Source organism: Malus domestica, chromosome 12 (assembly GCF_042453785.1).
Source record: "Malus domestica chromosome 12, GDT2T_hap1".
NCBI classification, from domain to species: Eukaryota; Viridiplantae; Streptophyta; class Magnoliopsida; order Rosales; family Rosaceae; genus Malus; species Malus domestica.
In genome coordinates this window covers 5,715,218-5,733,938 of record NC_091672.1, presented here as the reverse complement: position 1 = coordinate 5,733,938, position 18,721 = coordinate 5,715,218, and the positions used below count along the sequence as shown (strand labels likewise).

Below are 18,721 nucleotides of genomic sequence, written 5' to 3'. Positions count from 1 at the left end.
AAAGTAAGGGGCTATTCAATTGAGATTTTGAGAGATTTTAATTCTTTTAATGAATTTAAGGGTATTCAATTAGGATTTTAAGTGATTCTCTAAAATTTAAGGTGTATTCAATTAGAATTTTAAGATAGTTAATTAAAATCCTTAGAAATTCGGGTGCATTCAATTATGATTTTAAAGAAGTTTATAACATTTCAGGTGTATTCAATTAGAAATTGATTTTAAAGAATTTCAGAAAGTTGATGAATTAGAGGAAATTTGAGAAATTTCGTAATGTATTTTAAGTATTCACAAATCTCACATCTCCTCATGAGATTTCGAGAGAATTGAATCAAAATTTTGTATGGAATCTCTACAAATCAATTAAACTTCATATAAATCCATAAATTTATAAATTCATTAAAGTCTCTTAAATTCTCGATTAAATACACCCCATAAATTCCCTATGTAAATCCAAAGTGGAATAGAGAGAAGGGATAAATAAAAAGATGATAAACACAAATTTTTTTAACAAATAGACTTATTTAATTTGTAATGTTATTTTTATTTATTTAATCTGAAGACTAAAATTAAAGAGAAACACACTCTTTCAACTTATCACAATCACATACTCCTATTTAATTTAATTTTTTTTTTTACTTAATTGTTCAACTTGAAAACTAAAAATTTAAAAAAAAATTTGTGCGCGAGGCCTCAAAAAACTAAAAATAAAAGCACGCGGGTTACCCTTTATTTGGCGAATGAGGTAGGGAGAAACAGGACCGAACGGCTAACAAACTCATCCGGAGGCTCTGCAAACTGAAAAAGAGTTTAGGGCTATATCTAGAGACTATATCGATCGACGATCTACTTCCCTTTACAGCTTCTCACAAAACATTACGAATACGTTACTCGTGAAAGAAATACATTGACAACGTTTCTGTTCTGTTAATTGCTTAGTTTCAGAATTCATTCATTCTAGGGTAGGGGTAGAGGTCAGGGGCGGAGCCACCAAGCGACTAGGGTAGTTCCTGGCCCATCCTGACTTCATCTGAGGTGTGAACCTCATGGAAGAAGATGAAGCAAACGACGTTGTTAAGCTGTTTTAATTTTAAATCTTTTCGGATGTCTAATGAAATCATAAGTTTGGCCAGGGAGTTTTAAAAGAGATGTGCAATTTTAAATGGAAAAAGCAACCCCACTTCTGGTTCGATTCTCTCACCTAACAGTAATATACACCCTATAATTTTCTAAAGCAACCCACCTTCTTTATTTGCAGACCTCTCCCCATTTTCCTTCTTTTTCTACTTCTTTGTATTTTCTTTAGCCTTCCACAACCTACCTCTTACTTTGTCTGGATTTTTACATTTTTTTCTTCTTAGTATTGAATTTAAGGGAATTTTTTCAGTTTTGTGAGAATTAAACAAATTACATATGTTAACATGTTATGAATTCAACTTTTTACATACATACATACATGCATACATACATACATACATATATATATATATACATATTTGTGAAGGCACCCCTTGGTTCAGAATTCTGGCTCCGCCACTAGGGGTAGTCGTCGTCATCAATGGTTTCCTCTCCGGCTCCGGCAGAGGCTGCCGTTGACCTGAATCTGAGTGTTAATCTTAACGATTCAGATTCAAATTCAGTTTCAGATTCAGGAGTTACGAGGAGGAGCAATTTATTATCATTATTATTATGTTGGTGCGAGGATTCGTTGTTTGATGTTTTGTGTAGATTATCACAAAGGGATTTGGTTAAGTGCAAGATGGTGTCCAAGTCCTGGCAATGGCACCGAATAATCTCCCGTGTGTGGCTGCGGATGTTTTGGCCGCGGTCTCCTACCGTGGGTCTTTTCTACCGTACGATCCACTCTTGCGGTATGTATCAGTTACTCTCCCTGGTCTATTTATATGATTATCCCTTCTTCAAGTCCCCCGAATCGTCGTCACCGCTTGTGGATTTGGGCGGTGAACTGTGTCGGTGGCAGAGACGTGACTTCTCTGACAATCTCAGGGACTCTTGTAATGGGTTACTTCTGTTGTTCAACCCAACAACTTACCAGTTTTGTGTGAGCAACCCCATCACTAAGCAACACGCCTCCATCCCTCTTCCTGTAGTCGAAGCCGAGGAGGCCGATTTCTGTGCTGCCTTGGCTTATGACCCTGTCGAGTCAGATCACTACAGAGTTGTTCGAATTGATTATTTCCATTCCCAGCAACAACCAACCTCCATAACCACAACCACCCCAATGGACATTTTCTCGTCGCATTCTAGACACTGGGTTCGACATGGGTTGCGACTTGACCCCAATTTTGTTGAGGGCTTCAAAAGGTTCAAACTTTGCAGGAAATTTTTCTACTTGCGTGGGGTGTTATACAGCTTAGCTACCTCAGGGAAACTTTTGTGTATTGATCTCAATACTGTTGAAGCTCGTGCCTTTCAACTCCCTCCTTGTCCTGTCCATGAGGAGAAGGACCATGACGATGATGATAAAACAATGATGGGATGTCTTGGGGTGTCAATGGACCTTGTCTGTTATGTAAACCGTGATGCTTCAGATAATTTTTATTTTTGGTCTTATGATGATCGACCAGGATGTGAATCTGGTGATAGATGGACTCTCAGATATAGTGTGGGTGGCATGACGTTAAGAATGAAAGTGCTTTTCGCTTCGGATGTCAAGTACAATCAACACCATGATACTCTGGTACCCTTTACAATAAGTCCAAATTCTCATGTGCTGTTCTTTGGCACTCGAAGGCTGATCTTTCGCTATGACTTAGAAAGCAGAAGAAAGCTGAAACTGCTTCATATGCCAGTGTGATACAGAAAAAGATTCCTGGATTGAGCATGTGGACTCTTACTTTGTACATAAAGACAGAAGACCCTTTTTTTTATCCTAGCGAAATGCAGTTATGTGCGGGGATGGAGGAGATGGAATTACCCAAGCCACAACAACAGGTTCGTAGCTTCCTTCTCTAGACTCAATTATTACTGCCAGTGCAAAAGACCTGAGTCCGCATCAACCTAGACAGCGTTTGCTGGCACGAGTTGTGCATAGATGACTGATGATAATCTCTTTATTTTATTTTTTTATTGACTATATAGCTTATGATAATTTGGATCTAGATACTCTTGATTATGGCTCTAATAACAATAATCAACCAAATTCAAGCAGCTGCATGCATATCTTCAGTACATCAAATGCTGAGAAAAAAGTTATACAAATTTATTAAAAATCAGTTAGATGCTAAAACGTATTAAGTGATGAAGAACCCGGTGAAAAGAAAAGGACTTGAGATATATGTTGCTAGAATTTCAAGAAATTAATTAAATTAGCATACAATATATACCATATACAATTGAAGAAAGCAATATTAATTCTAGTGCAGCTAAATGCTCAAAGATAAGATACAGATACAAGAGAGGAGGAGGAGAAGAGCAACAACGATGAATTCGCTACGGCACGCTAGCAAGCATTGAGAATTGACCCTAATTATATTATCAGAATGTTGGCTTAATAAGACTATCATCAATGGTTTTCACAAACATTAATTTCACAGCCTCCTCGATCTGATGTGGTGTAACTTACAAGGGAAAATTCTTAATGCAGCATTGTCCAACAGCAACTGAATTCTCAGTTTCCAATTTGTCGTCCAGGTCGTTGTTCATTGAGAAGGACTGATGACTGATGACAACACAACATTGACAGTGGAAATGCCACTTAGTACTACGGTGTAGTGGTATTCCTTTTCATTTGTAAGTGAGAGGTCTCTTAGGTTCGATTCTCCACAAATGCGAGTTTGGACCGCATTATTGTTAGCCCATTATGAGGTTAAGTCCACCTCCTCCCCTTAGTTTAAATAATATCGTTTGTAAAAAAAAAAAAAATTAAATAAATAAATAAATTGACAGTGGAAATAGCCTAAGACTAAAAATTAGCTCAAGAACTATATAGCTAGAAACCTAGAAGTGATGTAGAGCTCGTTTGGATGTGCTTTTAAAATGACTAAAAGCGCTTTTGTTGAAAATATTTTTGGAACTAATTCTTAGTAAAAATGCAAGTATATTCTGAAAAAAGCACTTAAAGTGCTTCCTGAAAGAAGCACATAATTAGTGCTTCTTGCATAAAGCATTTTAAGTGCTTTTGGAACCAAAAAATATTTTCTCTAAAAGCGTTTTCAATCATTTTAAAAGTACATCCAAACGAACCCGTAATTATAAAAGTACTAACCTCTTTCTCTGGCTCAAAAACTCTCCCTCGCACTCTTCTTTTTCTTCTTCTCCACTTGCTTTGTGTGGGGGATATTTTGATCGAGTTGGATTTGGGCCTCAGTGGATACTCCCAGTTCCCCTGGTTCGTTTCCAATATCAAGTCTCGAGATGTCTCGAAAGAATTAGCGTGTCTTAAGAAATATCTCAGTTGAATCAATGGCTAAAGAATGAATACTTAAGACAAATTATGGCTCGCCCAAGTGTGGTCGTGAATTGGAAGCTAAAACCTTATTAGTTTAGCGAGAAGCACCATCGTTGGCTTTGGCTAGTCACACTAAGCAGTGAAAGCCGGGGCACGGAGGACAACGACGACGTTGTGACTAAGATCATATAAACTATTAAGTCGCTCACCGTCCAAGAGAACTGCTCCGTTCCAGCCAACGTGTCCATCACCAAACCCTTGACTGTGGAGTTGACAAAGTGTGAGATGATGAGCAAGAAGTGGGGTGTTTTGTGGGGAACCCTGTATGAAAGGCAGCAAAAGTTATGGGATGGCACAAACATAAAGTTGAGTGTGAAGTATTCTGTTGGTGGAACGGTGGAAGTGATGAGTGGTGGATTCAAAAGGATGTAAAAGTAAAAGGAAGGGTTCAAAAATAAGGAAAAATAAATAAAAAAAATTGTAACAGCTTGCTTGATGAGAAAAGAGAAAACGATGGTAAGATATTATCTATTCTAAAATTGAGGAAGGATTTGACTGTAGCTTAGCTACAGTCAAAATTTTGTCCCTTGATTTTGCCTTATTTACACACTGCTGCCACCAAATCTGTGGCTGGGTTGGGGTTTGGGCTGCCTCAATTTTTTTCATGGGCTTCGTTAGTTTTCGGTAAAAGCCCGGCCCTCAGTTGGACCCTCTGTCGTTTGATGACAGTTCTGCCCATCAAAGCTTAAAATTCGACGGTAGGGATGATGTGTTTGGAAGGGCAATTTGGTCCTCTAATGTTTTGAGCGAATTGTGGGGTAGGTGGCTTCGTTGTCATTCGATGAGGATTTCGGGGGATGGACCGCCCCTGAGATAGAGAGTGTGTGTGAGAGAGAGATATGGGAGGATTTGTGGAGGGATTTTAGGGATTTTCTTAGAGAGGGAGATGAGACAGAGAGAGAGAGAGAGAGATTTCAGCGATTTGAAAATTCATCCCCTTCACACAAGCTCTGCAAATCAGTCTTCCTTTCTTTTCTATCTGCCGTTTGCATATTTCTCTCGCCAATTATCGACGCCGGTTCTTGGTCAGAAACTTTTGCGCTCTTGCAAAATTCTTTTGTTTGAAAACCCTCAACCCTTACAAGTTTCTGCCTTTTTTGAATTCGGTCGGAATCCAATTTCTTGCTCACATAACCTAGCGTTTCCTGGTGAGTTTTTCGTCTTTCTCAGTGTGCTTGATTTTTACTTTTTTTTTGGGATTTGTGTGTGGTTGCCTGATTTGATTTGGTTTTTGCTTTCAGGAAAGGCTGGGGTTCGAATTATGGGGTTTTTGCATACAAGATTGGAAGCCCTTTCTTATCAAGGTATATAATTTCTGTTTTTCATATTATATCTTTTGTTGAACAAAATTTAAATATTTTGGGGTTCTGTTCCATTTGCAGATCCGTTTTCTGTAAATATTTTATTTTTTTTCATTTTTGGAGTTTTGTTCCTGCGTTCGGATTTTGAGTGTGGCTGTAGTTTTTTGGGGCTTTTGTGTGCAGGCTTCCAAGCTGTTTGTGCTTGGGCTATATAATTTCAGATTTTCCCTTTGACTTTTTTATTGAAGAAAATTTTAACTTTTTGTGTGCTCTGAAGGTTGAATACGTAGGGATCTATCTGTTTTTATATTTTTGTGCATTTTGAGAATACCGTTTCCTGCTTTTTATGGTTTTGTATCATATTTTATAAGTTTGTGCTTTTTCTTTATCGTTGCAATTGATTTTACTTTCCTTGGTGGGAAGTTAACGGAAACCTACTGCTTGGATTTGGCTCTCCCTCGCATTGAACACATAACTATTGAAACATAACTAGATGCCAATTCCTTTCTTCAGTTGGAAGAAAATGGAAACCCTATCAAAGTCTGTAACTACAAGCAAACATGAGGAGGCACAAATTGGAATGAGGTATAAATGTTTCCACTTATTTAGTGTGCTCAATTGATTATTGCTTTGAATGCATTGTGGTTCGGAACATGATATAGTGCATTACACTGATTTAGTACATATTTGATTGACAGTGAGAGATATATGTTTTGGAATCAGACAGAATCCCTCTTTAACCACGGAGACTATTTTTGGTGAGTTTTTTTTTAGTGGGACAACAATGTTAGTGTAATGTAGTTGGTAATTCTTTTCTGTAATTTTTTGAACAAATCCAAATGTGGTTAATTCTAAGAAGGTTTTAAACATTCCTTATACTCTTCCTACCGTTTGTTGCCTCTTCATTTTTTACCCTTTTATGTCTCTGCAAATCTGCTTCTCCTATTTTGTGTGTGTGTGTGTGAGAGAGAGAGAGAGAGAGAGATTTTATTCAAAATTTACAATGATTTCATGTCTTTATTTGTGCTTTGCTTAGCATATGTATTTGGATTGGGAACCATGATTTACTTTACAGTAATCTGTCTTATTGAGTTGCAGTTGCTTCCTTATGCACACGAGGCAATTCCACGAGGTGATTCTGAGCAGAGAGTACTCAAGGAGTGCATGTTTCAGGACCTGAGCTGGGGGAACAAGAAGCATCGGTTTGTTTCGAGATTTTTAATGGTGTGCTTGCTCTTGAATTGGCTAGAGATGGTGCAGCAGCTGCTCAATCAGCTCAGAGTCGTGGTTGATAAGCGCAAGAGGACCTTCCAGGTTTGTGAGTTTTGTTATTAGGGTGCTTTGATTTGTTAGAAAACGGAAGTTCAGTGTTCACATTCTTGCTCTCTGTGTTTTTTAATCTTTTCTAACCTACTACGTTCTGATTCATTATCCTGTTAGTTAATTCTCTATGTACTTTTGTGTAGACAAGTGAATGAAAAGGGAAATAGTTATTGGGAAAAGAATTGCCACCAAATTTTGGGACTGAGAAAGCTATTCGTGCCAAGTAAGTTGTTTTCTAAAATGAATTATGAGCTTTATGTGGAACATGGAGAATGCGTCAGTTATTATTTCCTTCTGCTCTTAACTTTCTTGGGAACTTTCAGGTATGAGGGAAGACTGGGTTGCGAAGAATGCAAAACAACCAGTTCCTAAACCAGTAGATATGAGCATCAGTTCCAATAGTTTGGTAAAGGATGGAGCCACATGTGGAGCTCCAAAGGAAACAAGGAGACATTCTCTTGAGGAAGCGATGCTTTTTACGGTGGCGGAAGCTGCTCCTCCAGTGGCAAGATCCCGTGGGGTAGGTTTTAACTAGATCTCTCTTTCACAGTTGCAAAATAATGGTCAGTTGGTGCGACGATATTGACTTCACTAATGGACATGAAAAGGAGACATGGTATAGTAAACATGTAAATACAAATTTTTTGTTACGTATTAGACGGAATTGATTTGAGCACGATAGAGTTGATTGGTATGAGTATGAATGGTTTCAAAAATTTGGATGAAAAAGTATTGTTTTAGACGTATGATGGCTAGAAGATAAGCACTGGAACTTTTAATAGAAAACATAAATAATTCAAGTTTCAGATTTATATTAGTGAATTTAGTTTGAAAATTGGATTTATATTTGCAATTCACATTTATGTTGTATTTTTCTTCCTAAGTGGTCTTCTCCAATTATGAAACTACATTTCCTGCCCTCAATATCTACTAAATGAATGATATGCATACCCAGTATCTAACCATGTTCATTAGCCTCCATATCCATGAGCATGCCTTCATTTATTCTCCATCTTACAAATAAGTAGCCAACTTTTTTACATATTGTTCTCAGTTGGACGATGTTTGTAATTTTATAGTGGCTTGCTTCTTCTTTTCCCTCTACTCTATCAAGACTATTCAATCCTTCTTTAGGTTTTGAACAATCCTATTAAATAGGTTTCAACATTGGATTTAATAAACCTCTAATACAGGCTTATAGTTTTAGTTTGGCTTTTATGTTTTCCACCATCACAAATTTTCCCGGAATCTTTCTAATTATTTTGTATTTTGCTTATAAACGAAATTGTTCCCTGGATTACAGTTACTTTTCAGCATCCGACAACACTGATATGGCATTTGGTGTATACTTTGCTTTTGAATCCCAATCGGAATTATGCCCCTCTCAGTACTGAGGATCCTGGAAATTCCAGGTCTCTCTTCTCTTTCCCTCTCCCTATGTGTAGTTTAATATAATTGAACAGCTCTGTTTGATTTAAGATTTAGTTGGAAGTGTTTGAGATTTAATTAAGTGAAAATTTAGTTCAATAGTAGAAAATAAATGGAACATTCAGATAGTGGAGAAAGAAAGAAGCCTTTTAGGATTTTAGAAGTTGCGGTCCATGAAGATGATTCACTAGAGAGAAGCATTATGATTTGTGGATTTTCATATTTGAATTAGTTCTATTATGTTTGCGATGTGAGTTCCTGAAATGGTTTGGTTCTTCTTGGACCCTGCAATGCAAGAAGGTTATTGAAAACCTTTTAGTAAGTTTGGGACGTTTGTAATTACTAAAATTTTGTTGCAAGAAATTGGGGGATGAATTTGGGTTTCGGGGGAATGTTATCCTTTTTTATTCTTATACTGCACCCAAAAAAAAAAAAAAGCATTGGGTGCAAGTATGTGTTTTTTAACATTTATTTCTGTAGTGTGAAAGTCAATTGCGTTTTTTTTTGCTGCAGTCGGGTTGCACTTACTCTTGGTCTACCCCCAACATTGGTCTTTAAATGTGGAAGAGGAAGCGCGTCCATCCCACCCACCAAAAAATGGTTAGAGCCTTAGAGGTGAATGGTGTTCTTTTCTTTAGACAAGTTTTTGGAAACAATATTATTTGAATTTTTTATATTTTAACAAGCAAGTGAAGTCAAGTTTTAGTGATTTTGATGCATATTTTATTAGTGATTTTGACGCCACCAACCTTATCTCAGTGTATCACTTTTGACGTTTTATTCAGCTTCCTTTGGTAATTGTACTTAATGAATAGGATTTTAGATGTTTTCATTTGCGGTTCATTTAGTCAGTCAAGGTATTAATTTGTTTCAATTATGTTCATAAAGTTTTATTAAACTCTTCATTTTCAATTGTACCAATTAGGCTCATAAAGTGGTTCAAAGAGCTTCAAGAGCTTGATTCACTCAATTTATACTTTTCATGTAAAACTTTTTTCAAAAAGTTGAAACATCTTTCAGTGTAGATAACATTAATCATTTGTAACAATCTTTTATCCTTCTGAAACATATTTTTTCATGCAGTTTTTAATCTCGCAGCAACGCGCGGGCAATATTTCTAGTATACTCTAATCATCAACTCTCACCAATCTCCCTTACTATTATTTATATAATTTATTTGTGTGTTTCATTTGTTTGGTTTGGTTATAAAATTATCATATAGCAATATAGCATGTGATTCTTGAAGTCAATGTTGCATATTACATATAAATGCATAAAGCAAGAAAAACAGTGTTGTGCTATATCAAGTGCTTAGTTGTGTAAAGTGTTTGAGTTGTGAAGATATTCAAGGGTTGGAGAATGCCTTGGATATATATTCTGAAACCTTGAATATGTCATGTATCGGAGGAAAGGCTTAAGTATACAATTGGGCTTTGGGCGAAATGCCTATATAATAAAGTGGAAATTGATAATTTAAATTACAAAAGTTGGTCTTAAGAAATGCACAGGAGTTAACTCGTATTCTAAGGTATTCAGAGCCAAGTGGTATAAGTATGGTATGGAACGTGCTGGCTTGGGTGCCTTAGGCATGTGTTGGTGGGATTAGAAGGGAGTGACATTCATGCATTTCATTTGCATATATTTTATGTATTTGCAAGACTTGCTACATTTTAATTATTATTTGGTAGATGCCTATTTCCTTAGTGAACTAATTTGTAAACTAATAATTAGTGTTTTTATTTTGATGCATATTCGATAAATTTTATGTAGTAAATTCAAGTATATATTATGTAAATATTATTAGCAAGTGCTTTACGGTGTAGCGTGTATTAGTTACAAATAAGATTTATTTTAATTTTTTCCCCATCATGTCTTGGTTATAGAACTTATTTCTATTAAATATGCTTCCACACATCCTATCTCATGAATACTCCTTATTCATAGGTCAAGGCAGGACAAAGTGGTATTGGAGCTTAAGGATTAGACACTCTATGGTGATTACCATGTTTGTCAAATAGGCTTTAATTTTACATTTCTTTCTTATGATTTCAGAATCATTACGTTTTGGTTCTTATAGTACGTAAGATGGGATTAGATTTTCTTGATTGGATGAGTAGTTATAAAACTATAAATCACGTATGATGAGAATATAAGAATCTAATTAGTAAAGTGATTGGCGAGTTACATTTCTGACTTATATAACCATCAATTTTTCTACTTGGTGTTTATGTTGGCATACAGTATTTGATAATTGATTTCAAATGTGGATTTCGTATTTCACTTTAGAACTTTCACTAAGAGTTCAATATTTACAAGTGTAAACACGAAAATCCTATGACAAATCAAACGAGAACACGTGTACAAAGAACATTGTATTAATGTAAATGTTTAGGGTTACAAACTTACAAATAACTTGAATCATCTGATTCGATCTCCGAAAGTTGTTGATCCGAGAGTTGCCATGACTTGATCTCGAATGAACGAACGTCTCAAGGTTTCAGCTTGTGGCATTTGAAGAACCGGCACGTGTAGGGGTGCTTGGTGGTTCTTCAAGGGTTTGACGAAAAACGCAGAGAATTTTCCAAGTCTTCTTGAGTGTTTGAGAATTTGGGAGTTTGGGAATTTCCGAGTCTTCTTCATTCTTCTCCCTATAAAAAAAATGGCAGAGGCTATGAGTAAAAGATACACCATTGGAAGCCAATCTTCCTCTCATCAGATAACTCTCCCTCTTTACATATTTTGTTAAAGCTCTTAAGCCACCTTCTTGTAATCTGTACATACACAAATTGAAATAGATATACAAGATACAAAACCCAGTTGATGTAGCCAATTATGGTGAACCACTTAAATTCTTGTGTTGTTTATGCATTTACATTTGGAGATCATCACCTACGCCATGGAAAGCAAGCAAAATCCATTTGTTAATCCTTTCTCTCCCATGAGAACCTGTGAAAGAAACAATCCAGAAAATATGTTCAAGCTCACCCAATAATATTTCAACCAAAATCACCATCATTTCCTCCTTTAAAGAAAGATTTTCCAGAAAACAGAAATTCGTCATACCTGTTTAGCAGACCAAAACACCAACTTGTGTAGCTCAAATCGAAAAGACATCTTCATGAGAGTTGTTCATTAACTTGTTAACTACAACATATCCAAATTTGAGGTCCTTCTGAGCAGTATAACTTCAGAAACGCAGGTGTGATCAGTGACTGTTCATCACTTGTCTGTCAACCATTCAGGCCTGTTGTGAGCTTCGAAACTCTATTTTCTCTTGCTCAGATTGATATATTTTATTCATAGAAGTTGCTTTTCATTGTCTCTTCCATAATATATAAAAAACTCAGAACGATCCAACGGTGAAATCATTCCAGATATTTGAAACACTATTACAGCCTTGAAATCCGCAGAAAATCCGACTGTCATGTTTGGAGCTTCAGACCTCCAACTTTCTGCGCTCAAACAGAAATAATTCCTTCTTGAACGCTGTTCATCTGCCCAGTACCTATAACATATCCAAATTTCAAAAATATCCAACGGTGCTTGAAAAACCAGCCCAGCCTCCATTTCCGCAGGAAACTAGACAGTCATGTTATGAGTGCCAAAACCCCATTTTCCGTCGCTCAGATCGAGAAAGATCCTTCATGAAAGTTGTTCGTCTGATCGAGAACTATAAGATGTCCAAAATTCAGCTCCATTGAAGAAGAAAAAGGGTTGAAGAAATTAGATGGAAGAAGGGAAACGGAAGAGGAAGGAAGAGAGAGAGAGAGAGGAGAAAGAAAAGAGCATTGTGTGTAAGTTGGGCAGCTGTAAAGGAAAGAAAGAGAGTTATGAGTGTTGTGTTTTGTGGTTTGGCATAAGAAAAAGAAGAGTTTTTATCATAAATGGTCATTGAGATTGATCAAACTTATCATTTTGGTCATTCACATTCAAAATCAATAAATGTCGTCCCTGATATCCATTACCTCACATCAATTTGGTCCTTCTGTCCGTCAACTATCCTATTAGTTTATATGTGGAACCACAAATCTAATGAAATGGTGACACGTGGATTACACAAAATAAGTTTTTTTTTATCACAAATGGTCTCTGACATTGATCCAACTCCTCATTTTGGTCCTTGAGTTTCAAAAATCGATAAATTTGGTCCCTAACGCCCAACAATTTAATAATTCCATTAAAATTTCATCAATATTTTTTGTTTGTGTGTTGATGTGGTCCCACTAATCCAATCATATGGCTCCATGTGGATTAACTATAAAAAAAACTATTTTTTTAAGAGTTAACCAATGGACGAGTATTTCGCGCTGACATTTTTCTCGCATTCCACAATCCCAATTGGAAAAAAATTCAACTAAATTCGATAAAATTGAATCCAAATTCAATTTAAATTTGATAGGATTATAACCAACTAGAGAGAATGATTAGCGAGTTCAGGAGGCCAAGTGTGACAACATGTCCCTAATTTTACGTTTTTATTAATTTTAAAAGAGTGAATTAACGAAAATGCCCCTTTAGGCAAGATTGTTGACTTTCATTGACCATCATTTTGTGAGCGTATGAGCTATTATTTTACTGCATATTCAAGGTACTCGACGGTACGAACGTGTCAGCGCAAGCAGAATCGAATTCGGAGATACAACGAAAATTTTATGAATTTCTCAGCGTGAAGGGCGATTTGGGTGATTTCCATCAAATCAAACAATCCGAACCCTTGAAATTTGATCCAATGACTACAAACAAAGGTCCACTTTAAAAGTTATAATAATTTTAGCCGTTAGATCAAATTTTAAGAGTCCAGATTATTTGATGGCTTTTTATATTAGCATCCCACAAAATGTTGAATGCACCCTACATTAAAATTTAATATTAAATAATTTATTTATCCTACTATGTAGTGGCAATTTTGACCTTATAAGGTTAAAAAAATTAAAAAATTATATATACACCCCAAATCACTTTTAACATATTATTCATCTTCTTCAACTATCAAAACCCCTTTAACCCTCAATTGTTTAACAAAACCTTAACCAATGAAACTACAAACATGTTGATTGAGAAAAAATATTTTTAACGAATGAAACATGAAATCGATGTTTCGGAAGCTTCACATGAGGTAAAACTTCATACTATTTATTGTTTTAGTGATTTTGATGACATCGATAATTATTGAATCTTGTTTTTGATGTGTTATTCAAGTTTCTATGTTTATATTCATATTTTAGGGATCATAGGGATTACATGAAAAATTAAACACCTAAAATTACCACAAAATATTAAAAACAGATGACATGGGTTTTAATGGTGGAATTGAAAACAACTCACATATGCTATAAATCTCAGACGGCTTCTTTTGTCAAAATTTCAGTCGGCATTATTTGTCCAAATTAAAAGCTTTATAAGATTTGAGAAATGTGGGATGTATAGAGAATATGGGGTGTATATAGAAAATGTAAGGTGTATATTATGAATGGGGGGTGTGAGGGTATTATGGGTAAGTATATGAGGTGTATTAAGATAATTTTTAATTGAAAAAGCAAATATGAGGTGTATTAATTATGTGAAGTGTATTTAACAATTTGTCGGATGTTAATATAATTTGATTTGGTGGATTTGATGGAATAGATCCGAACAGGACCACTTTCCGTCTTTTATGACTTTTGGTTGTATGCCAAGTGGAGTCCACACCCTACTCATTCTCATCTCCCATGCCTTCCAAATCACTTGCATGATTAATGTGGATACAAATTTCCGCCTTCTTCTTCTTAGACAAAATTGCACCTACAAAACAATTAACACCTTAGGTCAAGGCCAAAAGCCTCACGCGCTCATGATGAATGGGAGGGCTTTGGCCAAAGAACCTCCGATGCCAAAGTTAGAATTTAGAGAGAAAAGTATTTTGAGAGTTTTTGGGAGTTTTGCAAGAGTGTGGAACTTAGGTTTTTAGAGAAAATGGGGTGATATATATAGAGCATGGAGGTGGCCGGCCCTTAGAGGTATTTTTGTGTGAGATGGGTGATTTAATTGATGATTAATGGATTAATTAGGAATTAATCTCCATTTATATGGAATAATTTGTACGTTATGAAGTAATTACCTAAGATGAGGATGGATGAGATAATTTGGAATTGGTTACCTTTTTTGGACACTCTTGGCTTGATTAAAGAATGATTGTCCACTGCTCACGCGTAAGTCAACCGGTGTGTCTCAGGGGTAACTTTGTCCTTTTTACCAAAAATCCACGTGTCGCCCTGTGATTATTTTTTGCTCCACAAATGCCCCCACACCTGCTGGGCTGCTCATAAGAAAGGGCAGCAGATGTAGAGATCTTCTTGGTCTAGGAAACTTAGGACTGCTTCCTGTTTTGATGTAGATTCTCTCTTTAATATGAAATTAGATCCTTCTAGGAAAAGAAAATAAATTTCTCTCAAATCCTATTTCAGTCCACCTTAAGTGGGTTATTAAATCAACTTTGGAGAGATTTATTCTACCCTACAAGAGAGAGAGCTTAGAGGATATTTGTTCCCCCTCCTCTAGCAATCTTCTACATCTTGCCCGTGCAAAAGACCGTTTTTTGTTGCTTTCTTCGTCTTCTCCGTGCCACACCAATGTAATAAAAACTTAATTTCTTCTTGTCTTTTTCTTGGGTGGTGCTGCCACGGGGCAGTCATCAGGGTGGTGCGACACGTTGGCTGGCAGGGGCCAGAAGTCGTCTTGGCATGGGCCAAGGAGGTGATGTGGCAAGGGTCATTGCTTGAGCAGCTTGGCTTGATTGAAGTCAAGGATTGGTTCGGCATGGGTTGAGGAAGTGGCGTGGAATAGGCAATTGTTTGGGCTGCCTGCTCAAAATGAGGAAACTGCTTGAGTTTGATTTTTCAACTGCCATAGATGGAGCAGTCAAGGATGAAGCTGCCAAGATCAAAGTTGTTGAAGATGAAGTGTCGGATGAGTGAACTGTTAAGTGTAAAAGTGGTTGCTGCCCCCTAACCATTTGTTGGTTAATTAATCTTCAAGCATTCGATCTTTTGAACTATGTGGCTTTCTCGCACTAAAGAGCTTACTCATATGGGTGTCAGGGAATTAGTTTACCCTATCACACTAGAGATCAATTAGTTTACCCTCTCGCATTTGAGAGCAATTAATTTATCATCTCGCACTCGAGAATAAACCCATATGGGTGTCGGGGAATTGGTTTACCCTTTCGCACTGAAGAGTAATTAGTTTATCCTCTCGTACTGGAGAGCAGACCCATACGGGTGTTAGGAAATTGGTTTACCCACTCGCACTGGAGAGCAATTAGTTTATCCTCTTGCACTGGAGAGCAGACCCATATGGGTGTCGGGGAATTGGTTTACACTCTTGCACTAGAAAGCATGGAAGTCGTTGTCGTGAGTGCAGTTGAGGAAAACTGGACTGCTGGGACAACCGAAATAATCCTTAGTCTGCGAGGTCATGTTTAGCGATCTGCTTGAGACCTCAAACTGCTTGTGGACCTCGCGTAAGGGTGTAAGCTCAATAAGCTGCTCCCAGAATTATTGTGCCATCATTATGAAGGATAATTTTGTGAAAACATGTTCATTTAAGCAACATCAATAAGCATGCAATTAACAATTAAAGGCGGAATCATGCTTGCATGCACTTAAAAACAAAACATTAACCATGAAATTCAAAGCCTAGTAGATTGGTGAACCAAAACTCAACTCAAATCAAAGTGAGTTGAGAAATATACCTTTGTAGATTCCTCTTTGCATAAGCAAAGGCTAATCACCCAAAGAGAGGGCCTTCATTCCTTGCATATTAAATCTATGGATTTGGATGGAAGAATAGGATTCTCCAAGTTCCCAAAATAGAGAACCTCTAAGTATCTTCACCAAGGTTAGATTGGAGAAGAAATGAGTGACCTTGGAGTAGTGGGATTGCTAGATGCACCCTCCAAGGGGCCGGCCTCTTTAGAGAGAAATGGAGAGACATGTTCTCTCCAATTTTCTCCAAAACAAACCCTTAATGAATTTTGGCTATAAAGTCATATTTATACCTTTATTCATTTGAGTGGCAAACTTGTTATTAAAGCAAGTTCACTACCCTTCCTCTAAATGGCCGGCCATGGGGTTTTGTTTGGGCTTTTGGGCCTTTGTGAATTAAGTTGTCATACAACTTAAGTCAATGGACTTGACGTTCGAAGCCCATTGGGCCTTGAGGCCCAAAACTAGCCTGAGGTCTTTAACGAACTTTATTCGTTTGATTAATTAACATATTAATTAATCCTTGCCATAAATAATTAAACCATTTAATTATTCTTACTCATCTCCATTGTTTCTTCAATCTCCACCTTACACGGTGTACGATCCATTAGGTTCCTTTTAGCGAGGCAGTGGGCGATTAGAACTCTTTCAAATCGATTGTGAATTGAAACTTACTTTCAATTCTCCCTTTAGTGATTACACACGTTTAGGGCTTCCACAAACCATGAGTGACACCTAGCAGTATATCATGGTTACGCAAGCTAATCAGAAGAGGTGAAGAACCTATTCAGTTTGGGATTACAAATGCAATACGGTATTTCTCTAATCTAATACTCTTGACCACATTGTTTGGTTTGATAGTTTATTTATTCATGTCTACTATCCAATGTGATTCGTGTGCTTATATGATTTCCTTGAATGTGATTTGGAACGCATTCCTAAATCTCATTCATACTCTGGCCAGAGATTCTAAATCATATCATAGAGTATTCTCCCTCAAACAGTTTGAAGGTTAGAGATCCCTTGTTGCGCATTCACTTGCCTCAATGGCTAAGTGGCTTAACCCCAACGATGTCGTGGACACTCCAATGGAATGACGTTTGACATAATCAAATATCAAGGACTTAACCACAAGACAACGACGATGCCTCAGGTCAAAGGACTACTTTGCATTATCCCAACCATGAGTTCTCATGTGACATGAATATGAGAACTCTTCATTGATCGTGTTCAGTGAACTCATTCTCTATTGAGCACCTACGTACTTGTCTTGATGTCACACACACTAATGACTCGAGACTAGTCACTCTCCCTGAGAGAAGACACAGCACGTACTGATCTTAACGGACTGTCAATGCCCAATTGGCAATCCTATAATCAGGAACATTTAGGATGCGTCTACGAAAGAATGGTCTCATGAATCCAACTTCTTTAGATCGTATTCTCCCAATCACATATTCCTTGGACTTTATCGTTTAAGCATATAACATTTATATGAGACGGCTCAAACAATAATCTTTGCCCTTGATATTAAACTTAGATTAGTTTAACATGTGAAATGTCTGTAAAGTATCATCATATGATTGGCTTTAGGGCACATTTCCAACACATTAAGTGTTTCATCATGTGCCTTTTTGAGGCTTGGTTGGCACGAGCAACATGGAAAAATCGGCATGGCTGGGAACCATGGTGCAAGATTAGCACAGTTATGAGCCATGGTGATAGATCAATGGTTGTCGGGAACCATGGAGCATACATGTGTGGTTGTGAAATCAAAGATGGGGCTGGTTTGGGCCAGGTTATGCGCAGCAGGAGGAATTATCTGGAGTGTTAAGAACAAGGTATGCCCCTAGTTCTTGGTAGTCGGGCTGGTGTGTCCTTCTGGTACTCGTCTGCCCCCGGCGTGCCATTAGGCTGAGCTGCTGCATTTGTCAAAACAGAAAATGTCTTTATATCTGGCAATTTATGTGGGGTAGTCCCGTCTGCTCAATATTGTCATTGAAAGATGACTCGTTTATGTTGGTCATGTTTCATCGAAGTGTCTTATCAATAGCTTCGTTACGCGGGAAATCGCGCAATCGCTCGGTCATGAGTATTTCTACTTCTTCCTGAATTTGCCTTTATTGAAGTGGCAGAGCCCTCGGCTGCCCCCGATCGTGACCTACTGGTCTAGGCTGCTCTTCTATGTGTTCGGCTCGTCTATGCAGTGGTTGCGGTCAGTGTGGTATGTTTCTACCATGTGAGCGAGTAACTTGCAGGCTACTGGTTAAACTTGAGCCGAATTGAGTGATTGCTTATCTTCGTTCGCTATGCTACCTACTCCGATGCAAGGTGGACGATGCTCCTTACGTGCCTTGCCGCGAATGAACATTTCGCCTCGAAGGTTTCTCATGTTGATTATCGGAGTGTGGCCCTAACCGTGAATGTATGTTTATCCGTGAGCCTAACTGAGAGTGCAT

The 18,721-nt window shown here is 37.3% G+C and overlaps 1 protein-coding gene and 1 long non-coding RNA gene across 14 annotated transcripts; both read left to right on the top strand.

Annotated features, from left to right (window-relative positions):
* The first annotated feature begins 1,509 nt into the window (after window positions 1–1,509).
* Window positions 1,510–3,882, top strand: LOC103441377 (uncharacterized). 3 transcript variants are annotated; one of them, XM_070809427.1, is made up of 2 exons: window positions 1,510–2,952; window positions 3,384–3,882. In XM_070809427.1, the coding sequence occupies exon 1, from the start codon at window positions 1,556–1,558 to the stop codon at window positions 2,813–2,815; it is 1,260 nt and encodes a 419-aa protein (XP_070665528.1). In that variant the 5' UTR covers window positions 1,510–1,555; the 3' UTR covers window positions 2,816–2,952; window positions 3,384–3,882. The 3 variants fall into 3 exon arrangements, 2 of the variants coding, with proteins under 2 accessions (XP_070665528.1, XP_008378274.2); XM_008380052.4 differs by having other exon boundaries at window positions 1,541–2,952; window positions 3,605–3,880; XR_011573852.1 differs by having other exon boundaries at window positions 2,848–2,952; window positions 3,379–3,474.
* Window positions 3,883–4,713: 831 nt separating this feature from the next.
* Window positions 4,714–10,737, top strand: LOC103441376 (uncharacterized). 11 transcript variants are annotated; one of them, XR_011573854.1, is made up of 10 exons: window positions 5,252–5,616; window positions 5,710–5,772; window positions 6,283–6,354; window positions 6,468–6,527; window positions 6,868–7,083; window positions 7,236–7,315; window positions 7,416–7,612; window positions 8,396–8,504; window positions 9,034–9,135; window positions 10,465–10,737. It is a non-coding gene; the product is annotated as an uncharacterized lncRNA (long non-coding RNA). The 11 variants fall into 11 exon arrangements; XR_011573853.1 differs by having other exon boundaries at window positions 9,604–10,737; XR_003767494.2 differs by having other exon boundaries at window positions 7,416–7,721.
* Window positions 10,738–18,721: the final 7,984 nt, after the last annotated feature.

Excerpts from the sequence above, each read along its gene's own strand:
- LOC103441377 (XM_070809427.1), top strand. The coding sequence starts at position 1,556 with ATGGTTTCCTCTCCGGCTCCGGCAGAGGCTGCCGTTGACCTGAATCTG.